Source organism: Phacochoerus africanus, chromosome 4 (assembly GCF_016906955.1).
Source record: "Phacochoerus africanus isolate WHEZ1 chromosome 4, ROS_Pafr_v1, whole genome shotgun sequence".
Taxonomy (NCBI): Eukaryota; Metazoa; Chordata; class Mammalia; order Artiodactyla; family Suidae; genus Phacochoerus; species Phacochoerus africanus.
The window spans coordinates 5,906,830-5,923,570 of NC_062547.1; the positions used below are offsets into that span (position 1 = coordinate 5,906,830).

At 48.8% G+C, this 16,741-nt stretch overlaps 1 protein-coding gene across 4 annotated transcripts in view; it reads right to left on the reverse strand.

The window, feature by feature from the left end:
• Nucleotides 1-16,501, reverse strand: part of DPP3 (dipeptidyl peptidase 3) — a 40,864-nt gene extending 24,363 nt beyond the window's left edge. Inside the window, exons 1-7 of one of the 4 annotated variants that reach the window (XM_047775182.1) lie at nt 16,118-16,133; nt 15,890-16,001; nt 14,689-14,966; nt 4,311-4,400; nt 3,633-3,770; nt 2,997-3,071; nt 1,910-2,003 (exon numbers count right to left, since the gene is read on the reverse strand). In XM_047775182.1, the coding sequence (XP_047631138.1) occupies nt 1,910-2,003; nt 2,997-3,071; nt 3,633-3,770; nt 4,311-4,400; nt 14,689-14,958 (667 nt within the window). In that variant the 5' untranslated portion in view covers nt 14,959-14,966; nt 15,890-16,001; nt 16,118-16,133. Of the gene's footprint in view, nt 1-1,909; nt 2,004-2,996; nt 3,072-3,632; nt 3,771-4,310; nt 4,401-14,688; nt 14,967-15,889; nt 16,098-16,117 lie in introns of those variants that run through there. The other 3 variants (XM_047775180.1, XM_047775179.1, XM_047775181.1) reach the window with 3 other exon arrangements.
• Nucleotides 16,502-16,741: the final 240 nt, after the last annotated feature.

Sequence of the window (16,741 nt, forward strand, 5' to 3'; positions counted from 1 at the left end):
ACTAAACGTGTGAAGATATGTGGGATACTAAAACTGTTGTGTTTTGCCTGTTGTCTCTGATCCGTAAAATACACTTCTAGTTAAAAAAAAAACAGGTGGCCACAGTATCTCCCATTTCCCAGTGTGACCTCCCCCACCAGGACATGGGGCTCTATCCCCTCCTCTTGAAGAGGGGCGGGTGGGCTTCCAACCGCAGCGGAAGTGACCCCATGCGACTGCCGAGGCGAGGTCATCAAGGGCCACCCGGCTTATGCCTGGCTCTCTTGGGATGTTCGCCCTCAGAGCCCAGCCACCGAGAGCAGTATGAAGAGGCCGTGTGGGGTCTTTCAATCAACAGCCCCAGCCGAGGTCCCAGCCGACAGGTGACATCTACCACTGGCTGTGAGGGGGAGCTGGCAGATGAGTCCAGCCTCAAGCTGTTGAGTCACCCCCAGCCTGTCTTCCCACCTGAGGTCTCATCCGTGGCCATCTGGAGACAAGCTATTCCCAGGATGCCCCATCCAAATTCCTGACCCGGCGTCCGTGAACATGAAAAGGTGGCTTTACATCACGAAATAAACGGGGACATTTGTGGAGTTCCCGTTGTGGCACAGCGGAAGTCAATCTGACTAGCATCCATGAGGATGCCACAGGTTCGATCCCCAGCCTCACTCAATGAGTTAAGGAGCCGGTGTTGCTGTGGCTGTGACGTAGGCCGGCAGCTACAGCTCTGATTTGACCCCTAGCCTGGGAACCTCCATATGCTGCTGTAAGTACAGGCCCAGCTCACATTCCCACGTGATCTCTCCCTACTCCCTTGAGCCCAGTATCCTTTTCCCTGGTCAAATTGAACTGCGTACTTGCTGGACCCTAAACTTCCCACCCACCCTGCTTCTGCTCACACACCGAGCATCTCAGTACCTTCCACGGCCCGGCTGCTGGGGAGATGCCAGTGAGGGAGGCACAGCGCCTCCTTGCAAGGGGCTTGGAGTCAAGAGGACAATAACCAGGAAACTACCGGGTGTGCTGATGGGAAAAGAGGCTGTGGGAAGTCGGGGAACGGCCCTGGGGAAGGTGAGGTTCAAGCCCGGCCATCAGGGTGGGAGGGGAGGGCGGATGTCCTAGGCGGGAAGAAGGAACAGAATGTGCAAAGGCCTGGAGAGGATATGAGAGAACATGGGGGTTCAGGGAACAGGTAGCTGCTGAGCATGGCTGTGGCACAGAGTCTAAGTGGGGGGCTGGGGGCTGGGAGGTGGGAGGTGGGTGGGGAAGGGAGGGCCAGATCACAAAAGTCCTTATAGGGGTCTGGATGCTTCTTCTTCTTCTTCTTTTTTTTTTTTTTTGAAGTTTTGTTTTTCAAAGCTGCCTCATTTGTTTTTTTCTGTTTGTTCTGTTCTGTTTGCTTTTTTAGGGCTGCACCTGTGGCATATGGAAGTTCCCGGGCTAGGGGTTGAATCAGAGCTGCAGCTGCCAGCCTAAGATAGAGCCATAGCAATGCTGGATCCAAGCCGCATCTGCAACCCACACCACAGTGCACAGCAACACCAGATCCTTAACCCACTGAGCAAGGCCAGGGGTCGAAGGCACATCCTCGTGGATACTAGTGGGAGTCTTAATCTGCTGAGCCACAACGGGAACTCCCTATTCCCACTGGTTACATGGGTCATTATCTTCCGTGCCACTGCCTGGGGGGTGGGGACCACGGCCAACACAGCACGTGGCTCCCGTCAGGGGCTGCCAGCAGTGACATTTATCAAGTGGAAGGGAGGCCCCTCCCCTGCCCTCTTGTCTCCCCTTATCTTTACATCACAGGACCTAACAGGAGCACCACATGCTGAGCACCTCACGGCTCATCACTAACCCCTGCCCTCCATTGCCCCCCCTGCCCACCTGGTCCAGGAACACTGAGGAGGGAGGAGAAGGGGCTCACCTGTGCCCAGCACGGAAGCCAGGCGCACCTCGTAGTGGGGTTTCCCATCCTGGTCGACCTCCTTGAAGAGCCGTGTGTTGTAGGCACTGAGATTCTGGAAAAGCCCAGGGCAGGGGTTTGGGGGAGAGTGAGTCCAGAGAGGGCTGGGGGGCAGGGGGAGGGAAAGTGGGTCCACCAGGGAGGGAGGGTCCAGAGGCAAAGCCAGAGGGGCTCCTAGGAGAACTGCCTGAGTTGTCTGGGAGTGGGGAGGGCACAGGGCGGACAGGCCAGGGCAGACTCTGGCTCTGCTCAGTACACTGACCACAAAGTATGTCCTTTTTCTTTTTCTGCTTTTTAGGGCCGCACCCTTGGCATATGGAGGTTCCCCAGGCCAGGGGTCAAATCGGAGATGCAGTTGCCAGCCTACACCACAGCCATAGCAACTTAGGATCCCAGCCGCGTCTGTGATCTACACCACAGCTTGGGTCAACACCGGATCCTTAACCCACCGAGCGAGGCCAGGGATTGAACCCACATCCTTATAGATACTAGTCGGGTAGATGACCCACGGAGTCACAACGGGAACTCCCCCTTTTTTATTTTTTGGCTGCACCTGCAGCATGCAGAAGTTCCCAGGCCAGGGACTGAACTGGCGCCGCAGCTGTGACCTGAGCCACCAGAGAACTCCCAATTGAGCACTAACTTTTACTAAGCATGTGCCAGATACTTCAGGATCTCAGCCGACCTGGGCTATGGGAGGCAGGCCCCATTCCATAGATAAGGAAACTGGTCACTGAGTGGCTGAGCTGGGAGTTGGAACCGACACTTGGACGTCAGAGCCCAGTGAAGCCGCTCGTACGCTCTAGGTCATCCTGCCTTGAGGCTCCGGCAAAGCCCTTCAGCGGGGGGTGGGGAGGGCTGGGGAGGGGCGGCTCCATCAGGGCACCCATGGGGGCATCTTCATTCAAGCCAGGCTGACCTTTAGGCAAGGATTCCCATCTCCCCCACCCCAAGACCCCAAGATGCCAGTGCCTCGGGGAGACCCAGGAGTGGGCGTCAGTGCCAAGAGGACCCCAACACCACTGCTCCAGTTCCCCAACCCCCAAACCTGTGAGTCCAGAAAGTCTTGGGCCAGTTTGGCATCTTCCATGGTACAGTTCCCAGAGAAATAGGTGGTGATTCCCTGGGGGGGGGGCAGTGGGAAAGAGGAGTGGCTGGGTGTGTGGGGGGGCTGGGGGGAAGCCTGTGACTTCCTCAGCCCCTCCCCCCACCACCTCCAGCCTCGGGCTTCCTGCACTTCCTCTCTCGGCCGCCTCCACGGCCCCTCCATCTCCTTCCAGGGGAAGAAATGATAACACAAAGCACACACAGAGGTCCATCTCCAGCTCCTCCCAGGCCGGCCCGCCCCTAAGGTTTGCCGCATCCCTCACCCCACACAGCTCTCAAGCAGCCTCCAGAGGCGGGGAGCCTGGGGCCCCTCCTTCCCCCCACAACCCATCCCCGGCTCCCTCCAGCTCTCTTCTGCCTTCCTACGGCACACAGCATCCCAGGATGTCAGGACTCCGGGGGCAGGGCGTTCAGAAAGCATCCCATCCAATCTGCTTACAGCTGACAACACTTGAGGCCCGCAGCAGAGAACAGCTGTGCCCAGGTGTGAGGGGCAGCCTGCGGCCCCCCATCGGGTGCCCCCTCCCTAGTGGCCCTTAAGGATGCCCTCTGCTCCCCAGGGCTGTTGTGGCCTTACCTCCTTCCCCAGCCCAAGGTGTCGAAGCCTGGATTCCAGAGAGAACATGAGCTCCCCGCAGGTCTGCCAGAGGCCCCTGACTTCCTCTGGGTGCTGTTGCGCGGCCTTACTCCCCAGGATCACACGTTCCAGCTTCTCCTGCAGGGGAAGGGAGGCCCTAGGCCTGGCCACACCACCCAAACCTGCCTCCTGGAGCCCCCACCCCTACCCCAAGCTCTTCTCCCACAGTCTGGTCCAAAGTGCAGTCGACAGACCGGCAGCCCAGCCTTGGCCAAGAAACCCAGACCCTCCCGCCACAGGGCAGGTCAGAGGCTGCGTTTCAACAAGACGGCCAGGCAATTCGGGAGCAGTGAGGGCTGAGGGCTGACATAGAGCTGCCTCTGTCCCACATGGGCCCAAGCCTCGTGGTCCCAGAGGCAGACCCCCGGAGGCTCCCCAGCGGTCCCCAGTGGTGACCACCAGGCTCCACTTCTGCAGCACCTGACAGCACTCAGGGCCCTTTCACAGCCTCCCCGCTGTGGGTCGGCACAGTCAGAGGCGGCTGCTGCTCCCAGGAGCCTGGAGTGACAAGGTCAAGACTCCGCTCAGGGCCCGACTCCTCCTGGGGCTTCATCTGCTGCCTGCCCCTCACCCCACTAGCCCCCAATGGCCCACCTCCCCCAGCCCTCCTCAGCTCACCTTAGGCAGGTTGGGGACAAACTTGGTGTCGCCGAAGGACTTGTAGTTGCCCATGTTGGAGTAGACGCCCGCAGCGTAGACCAGGAATGCCTGCGGAAAGGTGGCACGAGAGGCCTGGAAACACAGCCTCTCAGCCCCTGGAGGGTGACACCCCTGAGGGTATCCTGCAGGTGTGGCTGGGAAATCTGGGGGCAGGATCCACCTGCTCTGAGGCCCCAGTCTGGCCGCAACATCTTTACACCCTTCGTCCAGCCTCCGGACGACACCCAAGCCCTGATCCACATCTGCCCCCTTGACATCAGCACCCCATCCGCCACCTGAGGCCATCTCCTAGGACCTCTGAAAGCCTGTGACCTGCCCTCGGCCCCCAACCTGGCAGGCAGCCAACACCAGAAGCATCAACCGTTCGGGCTGGAGGGGCCGTGGCCAATGACTCGTTTGCTTCTGCGGGACCAAATCTGGTCTCCCTTCCTCTAGCAAGAAGGCTTCACATCTTCCCCCAACTCCAGGGGTGGGCACGGGCCCAAGCTGCCCTACCAGGAAATCTCCAGTGGCAAAGAGCCTCTATGTCATACCAAGAATCATCAAGCCTGAGGCCCCTGGAGCTCCCCTACCTTCGTGAGGAAAGCGAGCAAGCTGAGAGATGAAGACTGCATTGCATGTGACGGGATCACAGAGTCCCTGAATCTAGCCATGCCTGAAGCCTCCCTAGCCCTGGACTTTTCAATTATGTGAGCCAATAATTCTCTCTTGTTTAAAACAGACTTTATTCTATAGAGCAGTTTTAGGTTCACAGCAAAATGGAGCAGAAGATACAGAGATGACCCCAAAGCCCCCTACCCCCACCCAGGCAGTCTCTCCCATTTCAACATCCCCCATTAGACTGGTGCATTCTTACAACTGATGAGCCCACCCTGACAGCTCATCACCAAGATAGCAGTTTACATTAGGGGTCACTCTTGGTATTGCACCTTCTACGGGTTTGGACAGATGCATAATGACACCTCTCTACCCTTATGCACGATACATTACTCTGCATCATACAGGGTAGTTTCAGTGTCCTGAAAATCCTCCATGGAGTTCCTGCTGTGGTGCAATAGGATTGGAGGCGTCTTGGGAGAGCTGGGATGAAGGTTCGATCCCTGGCCTGGCATAGTGGGTTAATGATCCAGGGGTGCTGCAGCTGCGGTGTAGGTTGTGACTGTGGCTCAGATCTGATCCCTGGCCAGGGAACTTCATATGCCGTGGGGTGGCAAAAAAACAAAACAAAACAAAACAAAACCCTCTTTGTTCTGTCCTCCCCCCCCAATGCCAGGCAACCACTGATCTTTTTACCATCTCTACAGTCTTGTCTTTTCTAGAAGTTGGAATCATAAGCACGTACCCTTTCTGACTGGTTTCTTTCACCCAGTAATATGCATTTAACTTTCTCCAAGCCATTTTATTATTTTTTCTTTTTCGGGGTCCCTGCTTTCAAAAGTCACTACATTTCTATCTATTTTATTTCACTATTTTATTTCCTTTCCTTTCCTTTCATTTTTTTGGCTGTACCTGCAGCATGTAGACGTTCCCAGGTCAAGGATCGAACCTGTGCCACAGCTGTGACCCGAGCTGCAGTGGTGATAATGCTGGATCTTTAACTGCTAGGCCACCAGGGAACACTTCTCCATGTCTTTTCATGGCCTGGGAGCTCATTTCTTTTTAGCACTAAATGATGTTCCATTGTCTGATGTGCCACGGTTTGTTTATTGATTCAGCTACTGGAAGGACATCTTAGTTGCTTCCAAGTTTTGGCGATTATGAATACAGCTGCTATATGACAGTTCCAGTGGTGGCTCAGTGGGTTAAGAATCCAACTACCATCCATGAGGATGCAGGTTCGATAGCTGGCTTCACTCAGTGGGTTAAAGGATCCAGCATTGCCATGACCTGTGGTGTAGTTTGAAGATGCGGCTCAGATCTGGCGTTGCTGCGGCTGTGGTGCAGGCCGGCCGCTGCAGCTCCAATTTGACCCCTAGCCTAGGAACTTCCATATGGCGAGTGGGTGGCCCTAAAAAGACCAAAAAAAAAAAAAAAAAAAAACTCGCTTGCAGGTTTTTGTGTGAACATAAGTTTCACTTCAAGTTTTCACCTTGGAAAATACTAAGGAGCACGACTACTAGATTGTATGGCAGGAGTATGTTTGGTTTTGTAAGAAACTGCCAAACTCTCTTCCAAAGGGTTTGTACCACTTGGCATATCCACTAAGTTCTTAGTGCTCCACATCCCTGCTGGCATTTGGTGTTATCAGTGTTTTGGAGTTTGGTCAATTTTGAGTTAACTTTTGATCCAGCAATCCCACTCCTGAGCATCTATCTGAAGAAAACAATAACTTGAAAAGATACATGCACCCCAGTGTTCATTGCCGCACTATTTGCAATTGCCAAGACATGGAAGCAACTTAAATTTCCATTGACAGGAATGGATAAAGTAGATGTAGCAAATATATACAATGGAATATTACTCTGCCATAAAAAAGAATGAAATAATGCCATGTGTAGCAACATGGATGGACCATGTATCATACTAAGTGAAGTAACTCAAAGACAAACATTATATGATATTATTTATATGTGGAATCTTAAAAAAGGATATAAATCAGAGTTCCCATCATGGCTCAGTGGAAATGAATCTGACTAGTAGTCATGAGGACGCAGGCTTAATCCCTGACCTTGCTCAGTGGGTTAAGGATATGGTGGTGTTGCTGTGAGCTGCGGTGTAGGTCACAGAAGTGGCTTGGATCTGGCATTGCTGTGGCTGTGGTGTAGGCAGGCAACTGCAGCTCCGATTCAACCCCTAGCCTGCAAACCTCCATATGCTACAGGTACGACCCTAAAAGACCAAAAAAAAAAAAAAAAGGATATAAATGAACTTATTTGCACAACAGAAACAGACTCATAGACTCTAAAAACAAACTTAGGGTTATCAAATGGGACAGGTCAGGAGAGGGATGGATTGGGGGTTTGGGACTGGCATATGAACAATGAGGCATATGTAATGATTGGCCAGTGGGAAACTGCCGTATAGCACAGGGAACTCTACCCAATATTCTGTGATAATCTATATGGGAAAAGAATCTGAAAAAGAGTGGATGTGTATATATATATATATATATATATATATATATATAACTGAATTACTCTGTTGTACAGCAGAAATTGTCACAACATTGTAAGTCAACTACACGTCAATAAAACTTTTTTAAAAAGAGACTATTTGGAGTTCCCGTCGTGGCGCAGCGGTTAATGAATCTGACTAGGAACCATGAGGTTGCAGGTTCGATCCCTGCCCTTGCTCAGTGGGTTAACGATCCGGCGTTGCCGTGAGCTGTGGTGTAGGTCACAGACGCAGCTCGGATCCTGCGTTGCTGTGGCTCTGGCGTAGGCTGGCAGCTACAGCTCCAATTCGACCCCTATCCTGGGAACCTCCATATGCTGCAGGAGCGGCCCAAGAAATGGCAAAAAGACAAAAAAAAAAAAAGAGAGAGAGACTATTTTTGTTTCATTGTATTGCCTTTACTCTTTGTCAAAGGTCTGTTGACTGTATTTACAGGGATCTATTTCTGGGTTCTCTAGTCTATTGTACTGATCTATTTGTCTATTATTTTGCCAATACACACTGCCTTGATTGCTTTAGCTTTATAATAAGTCTTGAACTAGATTAGTACCAGTCCTCCAACTTTGTTCTTCTCCTTCATTATCGTGTTGGCTATTCTGGATTTTTTGCCTCTCCATGTAAACTTTAGAATCAGTTTGTTTATATCCAAAACAAACTTGCTGGGATTTTGACTGAGACTGGATTGCATATATATACTACATTGGGAGGAAGTAACATCTTGACAATATCGAATCTTTCTAACCATGAAAATGGAACATCTCTCCATTTATTTAGTTCTTTTTCTTGGCTGCACCTGCAGCATGTAGAAGTTCTCAGGTCAGGGATCCAACCCATGCCACAGCAGCAACTCAAGCTGCTGCAGTGACAATGCCAGATCCTTAACCTGATGCATCACAAGAGAACTCGATTTAGTTCTTCTTTAATCTCTTTCATCAGAGTTCTGTAGTTTTCCTCATATAAGTCTTATACATATTTTATTGGATTTATGACTAAGTATTTCAAATTTGGGGGTGTTGTTGTAAATGGTATTGTTTTTAAATTCAAATTAAACTTGTTCATTGCTGGACTACAGGAAAGCAATAGATTTTATGTATTAACTTTACATCTTACAACTTCGCTATAATCATTTATTACTTCTAGGAGTTTTTTGCTGATTCCTTCAGATTTTCTACATGGATAATCATGTCATCTGTGAATGAAGACAATATTATGTCTCCAATCTGTACGCCTGCTATTTCTTTTTCTTGTCTTATTGCATTAGCTAGCATTTCCAGTACAATGTTGAAAAGCAGTGGTGAGAAGGAACATTCTTGTTCTATTCCTGATGTTGGTGGAAAGCTTCAAGTTTTTCACCATTAAACATGTTAGCTATAGATTTCTGGTTTATGACAGTTTTTATCACAAATGGGCATTGGATTTTTGAAAAATGCTTCTTCTGCATCTATTGATATGATCATGTGATTTTTCTTCCTTAGCCTGTTGATGTGATGAATTAATACATGAGTTTTGAACCATATTTGCATACCTGGGATAAATCCTATTTGGTCATAGTGCATAATTCTTTTTATACATTGTTGGATTCAATTTACTAATATTTTGTGGAGGATTTTTGCATCTATGTTCATGAGATTTACTGGTTTGTAGTTTTCTTTTCTTTCATTGTAATCTTTGTCTGATTTTAGTATTAGGGTAATACTCCCTTCATAGAATGATTTACGAATTATTCCCTCTGCTTCTCTCTTCTGAAAGAGATTGTAGAGAACTGGTATAATGTGATCCTTAAATGTTTGGTAGTGAAACTATCTGGGCCTGGTGCTTTGTTTTGGAAGGTTATTTAATTATTGATTCTAGGGAGTTCCCATTGTGGCGTAGCAGAAACGAATCCAACTAGGAACTATGAGGTTGCAGGTTCGATCCCTGGCCTTGCTCAGTGGGTTAAGGATCCGGCATTGCTGTGAGCTGTAGTGTAGGTCGCAGATGCGGCTCAGATCTGGCGTTGCTGTGGCTCTGGCGTAGGCTGGCAGCTGTAGCTCCAATTCGACCCCTAGCCTGGGAACCTCCATATGTTGCAGGTGTGGACCTAAAAAGGCAAAAGACAAAAAAAAAAAAAAATTATTGATTCTATTTATTTAATAGGTACAGGCCTATGTAGATTACCTATTTTTTCTTGTGTGAGTTTTGACAGATTATGTCTTTTGAAGGACATAATTTTGGTCCATTTCATAGGGGTTATCAAATTTATGGGTATAAAATTTTTCATCATACTCCTTGATTATTATTTGAATGTCCATGGATCTGTAGTGATGTCCCTTCTTCCCTTTCTGATATTAGTTGTTTGTGACCTCTCACTTTTTTCCTTAGTTAGCCTGGCTAGAGGTTTATCAATTGCTGTGATCTGAATGTTTGTGTCCCTCCAAAATCAATATGTTGAAACCTAACTTCCAAGGCGATGGTATTAGGAGGAGGGGCCTCTGGGAAGAGATTAGATCATGAGGGCATAACCCTCATCACTGAAATGACTGCCCTTACAAAAGAGACCCCAGAGAGCTAGTTCACATGATCCACCATGTGAAAACACAGTGAGAAGTCAACAGATGAGGGCTTTCATCAGAACTGACCATGCTGACCCCTGTCTTCCATTACTTTTCTACATTTTGTGGCTTTAACTGAGCCTGTTATATGATTCCAACTTCTCTCCTTTCTTAGCATATTGCTATACTTCTTTCTATCCTTTTTTTTTTTTTTAGTAGTTGACTTTGCAATATACATTTTAGTGGTAGAGTTTGTAACATATATTTACGACTAATCCAAGTCTACTTTCAAAGAACACAACACCATTTCATGGGTAGTTTGAGTACCATGTAATAGCAAAATAATCCTAATTTTTGCCTCCTCTCCCTTGTATCATTGCTGTCATTCATTTCACTTGTACATAAGCATACACACATGCACACAAACATACACAGGTGAATATGTTGTTGCTATTATTATTTTGGACAAACTGTTATCTCCTAGATCAATTAAGAATAAGAAAAATAAGTTTTTAATTTTACTTTAATTTATTCCTTCTCTAATGCTCTTCCTTTCTTTATATAGATCTGAATTTCTGACCTATATCATTTTCCTTCTCTCTAAAGAATTTCTTTTAACGTGTCTTACAAAGCAGGTCTATGGGTAACACATTCCCTCAATTTTTGTTTGTCTGAGAAAGTCTTTATTTCCACTTCACTTTTTGAAGGATAATTTCACAGGGTACAGAATGCTAGTTTGGTGGCTTTTTATCTCAACATGGTAAATATTTCAATCCATTCTCTTCTTGTTTGAATGCTTTCTGAATCATGCAAGGTCAGATGTAACTCTTACCTTTGCTCTTCTGTAGATAAGATATTTTTCTCTCTCTAGCTTCTTTCGGGATTTTTTTCTTTTTAATTTTCTATAGTTTAACTACATGTAGGTTTTGTTTCTTTTTTGTTCTGGACTTACTATCCTACTTGGTGTTCTCTGAATTTACTGGAGCTGTAGTTTGGTATCTGACATTAATATGGGGAAATTCTCAGTCATTATTACTTCAGTTATTTTTTCTGTTTCTTTCTTTTGGTTTTTGTTTTGTTTTGCTTTTTAGGGCCGCACCCACAGCATACGGAAGTTCCCAGGCTAGGGGTCAAATCGGAGCTACAGCTGCCAGCCTACTCCACAGCCACAGTAACTCAGGATCTGAGCCGAGCCTACAACGTACACCACAGCTCATGGCAACACCAGATCCTTAACCCACTGAGTGAGGCCAGGGATGGAACCTGCCACCTCTTGGTTCCAAGTCAGATTTGTTTCCATTGCACCACAATGGGAACTCTCTCTTTCTTCTGGTTTTACTGCTACATACATGTTACATGCCTTGTATCTGTCCCATAGTTCTTGGCTCTTCTGTTCTGGGTTTTTTTTTTTCCTGTCTTTTTTTCCTTTGCTTTTCAGTTTTAGAGGTTTCAATTTTTTGTTTTGTTTTGTTTTATTAGAGATGTCTATCGAGATATCCTCCAGCTCAGAGATTCTTTCCTCTGCTGGGTCAAGTCTACTAATAAGCCCATCAAAGGTGTCCTTCATTTCTGTTAAGCATTTTGAGGATCTTTCTTGGAATTTCCATCACTCTCTTCCTTTTATTATTATTGCTATTATTATTATTGAGTATAGTTAATTTATAATGTTGTGTTAGTTTCAAGTGTACAGCAAAGTGATTCAGATTTTTTTTCAGACTCTTTTCCAATATAGATAATTACAAGATATTGAGCCTAGTTCCCTGTGCTATCCAGTAAGTTCTTGTTGTTTATCTACTTTACATACCGTATATATGTTAATCCCAAACTGCCCATCTCTTCTTCTATGCTGTCTTTTTTATCCATCAGAACCCTTAAGAGTAGCAATCCTTGAGGTTTTAATTCCTGGTCTGATAAGTCCAACATCCCTGCCACATCTGAGGTTGGTTCTGCAGATTGCTCTGTCTCTTTAAGCTGTGTGTGTGTGGGGGGGGGGGTTGGTAATTTTTTTCTTGATAGCCAGACATGATGTCCTGGAGAAAAGGGACTGTCATAAACAGTCTTTAGGAAGGTGATGATAAGGTGTGGGCACAAGGGAAATATTGTAGAGATCCATGATAAGGTCTGTCTCTTAGTGAACCTTTGGACTATGAGCTTATTTATTTATTCATTTTGGTCTTTTTAGGGACACACCCATGGCACATGGAGATCCCAGGCTAGGGGTCAAATCAGAGCTCTAGATGCCAGCCTATGCCAGAGCCACAACAATGCAGGATCCAAGCCACATCTGTGACCCACACCACAGCTCACGGCAACGCCGGATCCTTAACCCACTATGCAAGGCCAGGGATCAAACCTGCAGCATCCTCACGGATGCGCATTGGGTTTGTAAACGGCTGAGCCATGACAGGAGCTCCTGGACTCTGAACTTTACATGTGCTTCTCAGTTCCCACACCTCTTAGGCGGGACATGATGGCCAGGGCTGTCTGGAGCTGGGTGTTTCCCTTCTTTCAGGTCTGTTAGGCTCTGATAAAACCCTGGCAGGTCTGGTTCTAGTTGAATAGTACCTTCTGAGGGCAGACCATGGTAGGAAGAACAGAATGTTCTAAATGATTCTGCCCCCCCACCCCCCGCATCAGAAACACGAGGCTTTTTTTTTTTTTCCTCCGAAATTCATTGTGGGAACCAGGTCAAATTCCTGAAGGTAAAATCCCTAAAAGTATGGGTGTCCCCTTATGACTGGGTCTTCCCAGAGTTCTTAACTCTTTGAGTTGTCTTCATCAATCACAGTTCAGGTTTCCTACCCCAGCCCTGGTTCCATGGAGGTTTCTGCTCATGAAGTTTTGCTCTTATAAGTTGCGATCCTCTGCACCTGCTTGTCTGTTTCTCCAATTTGGGAGGGCAGAAGTTTGCCCTGTGATGTCACCTCTCTTAAGGATCTAAGAAGAGCTGTTGCTTTTTCCAGTTCCTTCTGCCTTTTACCAGTTGTTCAAACAGATGGGTGACACCTAGGCTCCTGACATGCCAGGCCAGAAACTGGAAGTCATGATTTTTTTTTTCATCTAAGCCAATTTGAGGTGGATTTCTGCTACTTACAAACAAAAGAATCCCACTGAAAATAGTTACTTGGGTAGCACTTTCCCATTTATAAGCAGTTCCATAGCTGTTAGCTCTTTTAATGAGTACATCAAGACCCAGAGACAGGACATGATTGCTCAAAGTTTAAAAAAGGTAGAAGAAACAGCCTGGGCCTCAGCTCAGAGACAAGCAATCCAATCCCTTTATTTTACATATAGAAAAGCAGACCATGTCCCTATATATTCTTGGTGAAGCTTTTTCAGAAGATGATTTAACAGCACCGATCCATTGTAAATGTATAGAGCCTTTGGAGTTCCTGTTGTGGCACAGCAGGTTGAGGATCTGGTGTTGTCTCTGTGGGGGGTGTGGGTTCAATTCCTGGCCTGGCACAGTGGGCTCATAATCCAGGGTTGCCACAGGTGTGGTGTAGGTTGCAGCTGTGGCTTAGATTCAGTCCCAGGCCCCGAGGGTGCAGCCAAAAAAAAAAAAAAAATATATATATATATACACACACACACACATACACACACACATATACATATATATACATACATATATATATGTAAAAAACATATAGAGACTTTGACCCAGCAATTCTAATCCCAGAAATAGAGCCTACTCACACATATGCACAAGTATGCTCGTTGCGGTCTTGTTTACAATAAGAATAGAGCACAATCTAAATTTCCAACAACAAAGAAAAGATTATATTGATTAAAGTATACATTGCTAGGGAATACTTCACAGCCAATACAAAGAATGAGGTGGATGTACAGGTACCCCATGGACGTTCTCCAAGACATGGTGTTCAATGAAAAAGGCAGGACTCATAGGAATCTGTTCAGTGCGACCTCATGTGTAAAAGAGAAAATAAGGAACTGATACATGCACATGTGTCGTGTACACAATACAGACAAAGGACTTCAAAGGCTATACGCCCCAGCACCTCCCCAAGGTTACCTCTGGGGAGGACACGGAGAATGAAGGAACTTTATGCTTTGTTTTGCGTCTTTCTGCATTGCTGTAATGCATTAAGAATGTCTGCATTGCTGTAATGCATTAAGAATGTATCTGTGTACTCCTTGGCCAATAAACCCACAGACAAACACGACTGGACAGGCGGAACATTCTGCCCAGGAACACACAACATGGTTCAGATCTGGTCCAGAACTCAGGCCTCCTGACCCCTACACTGGACTCATCTGTCTACCGTCTCTGAATCTCCACAGCCCTTGTTAGCATTGAAGCAACCACCGTTTATTGTGGTATAGGTCACAACCCTAAGAGATACAAACTACCCTCATGCATTTTTTTTTTTTTTTGGCTGTTCTTGCTGCATGTGGAAGTTCCCGGGCCAGGGACTAAACCCGAGCCACAGCTGTAACCAGAGCCACTGCAGAGACAATGCTGGATCGTTAACCTGCTGAGCCACCAGGGAACTCCCTCTCATGCCTATTTTGCAGATGAGAAGACTGAGACTCCAGAAGGGAATGTCCCTAGGTTTGAAACCTTTGGTCTAATCCCAGGAGAGAGAAAGTCTTTTGTAACCCCCTTGCCTCCTGGCCCCTACCACCTGGAAGCCACTCAGGAAATGCAAGTTGGCCTGAGAACTGACCTGATATTCCTCCTCGGTAAGGCCCTCAGCCAGGGCATGCTGGCGCAGCTGGTCGGGGTCCTGGGCACGGAAGAGGCGGCTGAGCAAGGCATAGATGTAGGGGGCCTCAGGGGAGGTCTGCAGCAGGACAGCCAGGCCTCCATACCAGGCGGCCCGTGACAGGTGGTGGGCATAGAGGCGCTCTGTGGGCGACAGCAGGCGGAAGGCCTCGCGGCAGTCCAGGCTAGACACGCCGATGTCATTGGGGAGGATGTACTGGGTGTCCGCCATGGGCCCTGCTGAGAACCATCACCACGTTCACAGTCGTCACTTAGCACATGCCAACTGCACACCTGGCTCTGTGCTCTCACAGCCTCATTTAATCCTCCCCAAAGTCCAGGAGGAAGGGAACACCATGGTACCCATGCACCAGAAATGCTAACTGAGGCCCAGAGGCGATTAGTGACCCACCCAAGGAGATTACAAAATATACTGGGAGGCAACATTTAGCCGATGGCCTCTCCATCTTAAAGATGGAATCCAACTACCTAGTGTTACAGATGGGGAAACTGAGGTCCAGAGGGACTAGGAGGCAGAGGTCAGGAGCAGAGATCTGTGTCTCTACTCCAGCCCAGGCCTCTCTTCACCTCCCCTCCTCCTTCTCTTGACCCCCTAGCCTCCTTCATTCTCCTGCAAGTGTTTCAACTCTGCCCACGGCTATGTTCACAAGGACAGACTCCCTGCTGGAAGACCCAGGTTCCAATCCTGGCTCAGCCCCAGACTCCCAATATCAAGTCCACTGTTCCACTTTTTTGTGCCTGGATTACTGACTCCTTAAAATGAGGTCGATAAAAACCCCAGGCTCGCAGGATGGGTGTGCCAATTAGATGAGGTCACACCAGATCGGATGGAACTTATCTACAGCAGTAATGATTTTCCTTGTTCCCTTCCTCTCTCCGAGCCCAGGATCGGTTCCACTTTCACCTCTCTGCCTTTTCTTTGGCCCTCCGTCCTCCTGCCCTCTCTCTGTGCTCAGCCAGGGGAGATACCGGAGCCACAGAAGTTCAGAGCTGGGAGAAAACTCATTTTACAGATAGGGAGAGTGAGGCTTAGAGAAGCCAAGCAACTTACTGAAGGTCTCACTGCCCCGTTGGGACCTAGCTGTCTCCCAGCTCAGGATATGCTCCACAACGCCCTCCCTTACTGAGAATGAGTTTCTAACCTCACTCGCCAACCCCGCTGTGGCTCCGGAATAACACGACTCCCTGGGTTCTGAAAGGGGTGTTAACCCTTTGCTGCCCGGAGCGTTCCTTGGCCTCGTGGCCGCGATGAATCTGAAAGGGGTACCGGAGGAGAGGCAGAAAGGGAGTGATCTTGCGCTCGGTCCAGACTCGCCCTGTCTCCCGAGAAGGGCACGCTGTGACCCCGAAACCCGGGCACCGCGCCTCACCTGCCGCAGCTGCTCCGATCGCAAACTCACTTCCTGCTTCCGGCTCCCCCATTCATTGGGCTCCGCGAACTCCGCCCCCACCCGCCAATTGCCGGGCCTCGGGGCTCGGACGGGCGTCGACTCCAGCCAATAGGCGCACCGAGGGGACCTCCGCCGGCACGCCGGCTTCCCGCCCCCAGGCGCTACGGGGTCCTGCGCGGCATGGCCCTGCGGCCTTGGCCTCTCGTCCGCCGGGGGCGCTCGCGCGGGGGTCAGGAGTCTCCTGTGGCCGGCCGGGTGGTGGCCTAGTTACGACAGACGGGGCTGACCAGGTGCCCCGAGTTCAGGCCGGGCGGCGTGGCTGGCACGGACAGAGCACCGGGGATTTCCCCACAGAGATTCCCGATCCCCGCTCTCTTGGGGGGTTTTCTGCGTCCTCCAACCTCTGTTTTGTTTGTAGGAACCTGCACCTTGGGAGTGATGCCCCTTCCTCAGTGGATTCAAGGGCCGGGGATGGAGACTCTTCCGAGACTGTATTGCCTTCCGCGGGCTCCTGCCAGGGCCGAGTTGGTCCCACTGTGCGGAGACGCGGAGAAACGCCCCCGAGTGCTTCCCTGCGCCGCTTGCCACCGGCCTGGAGGGGCA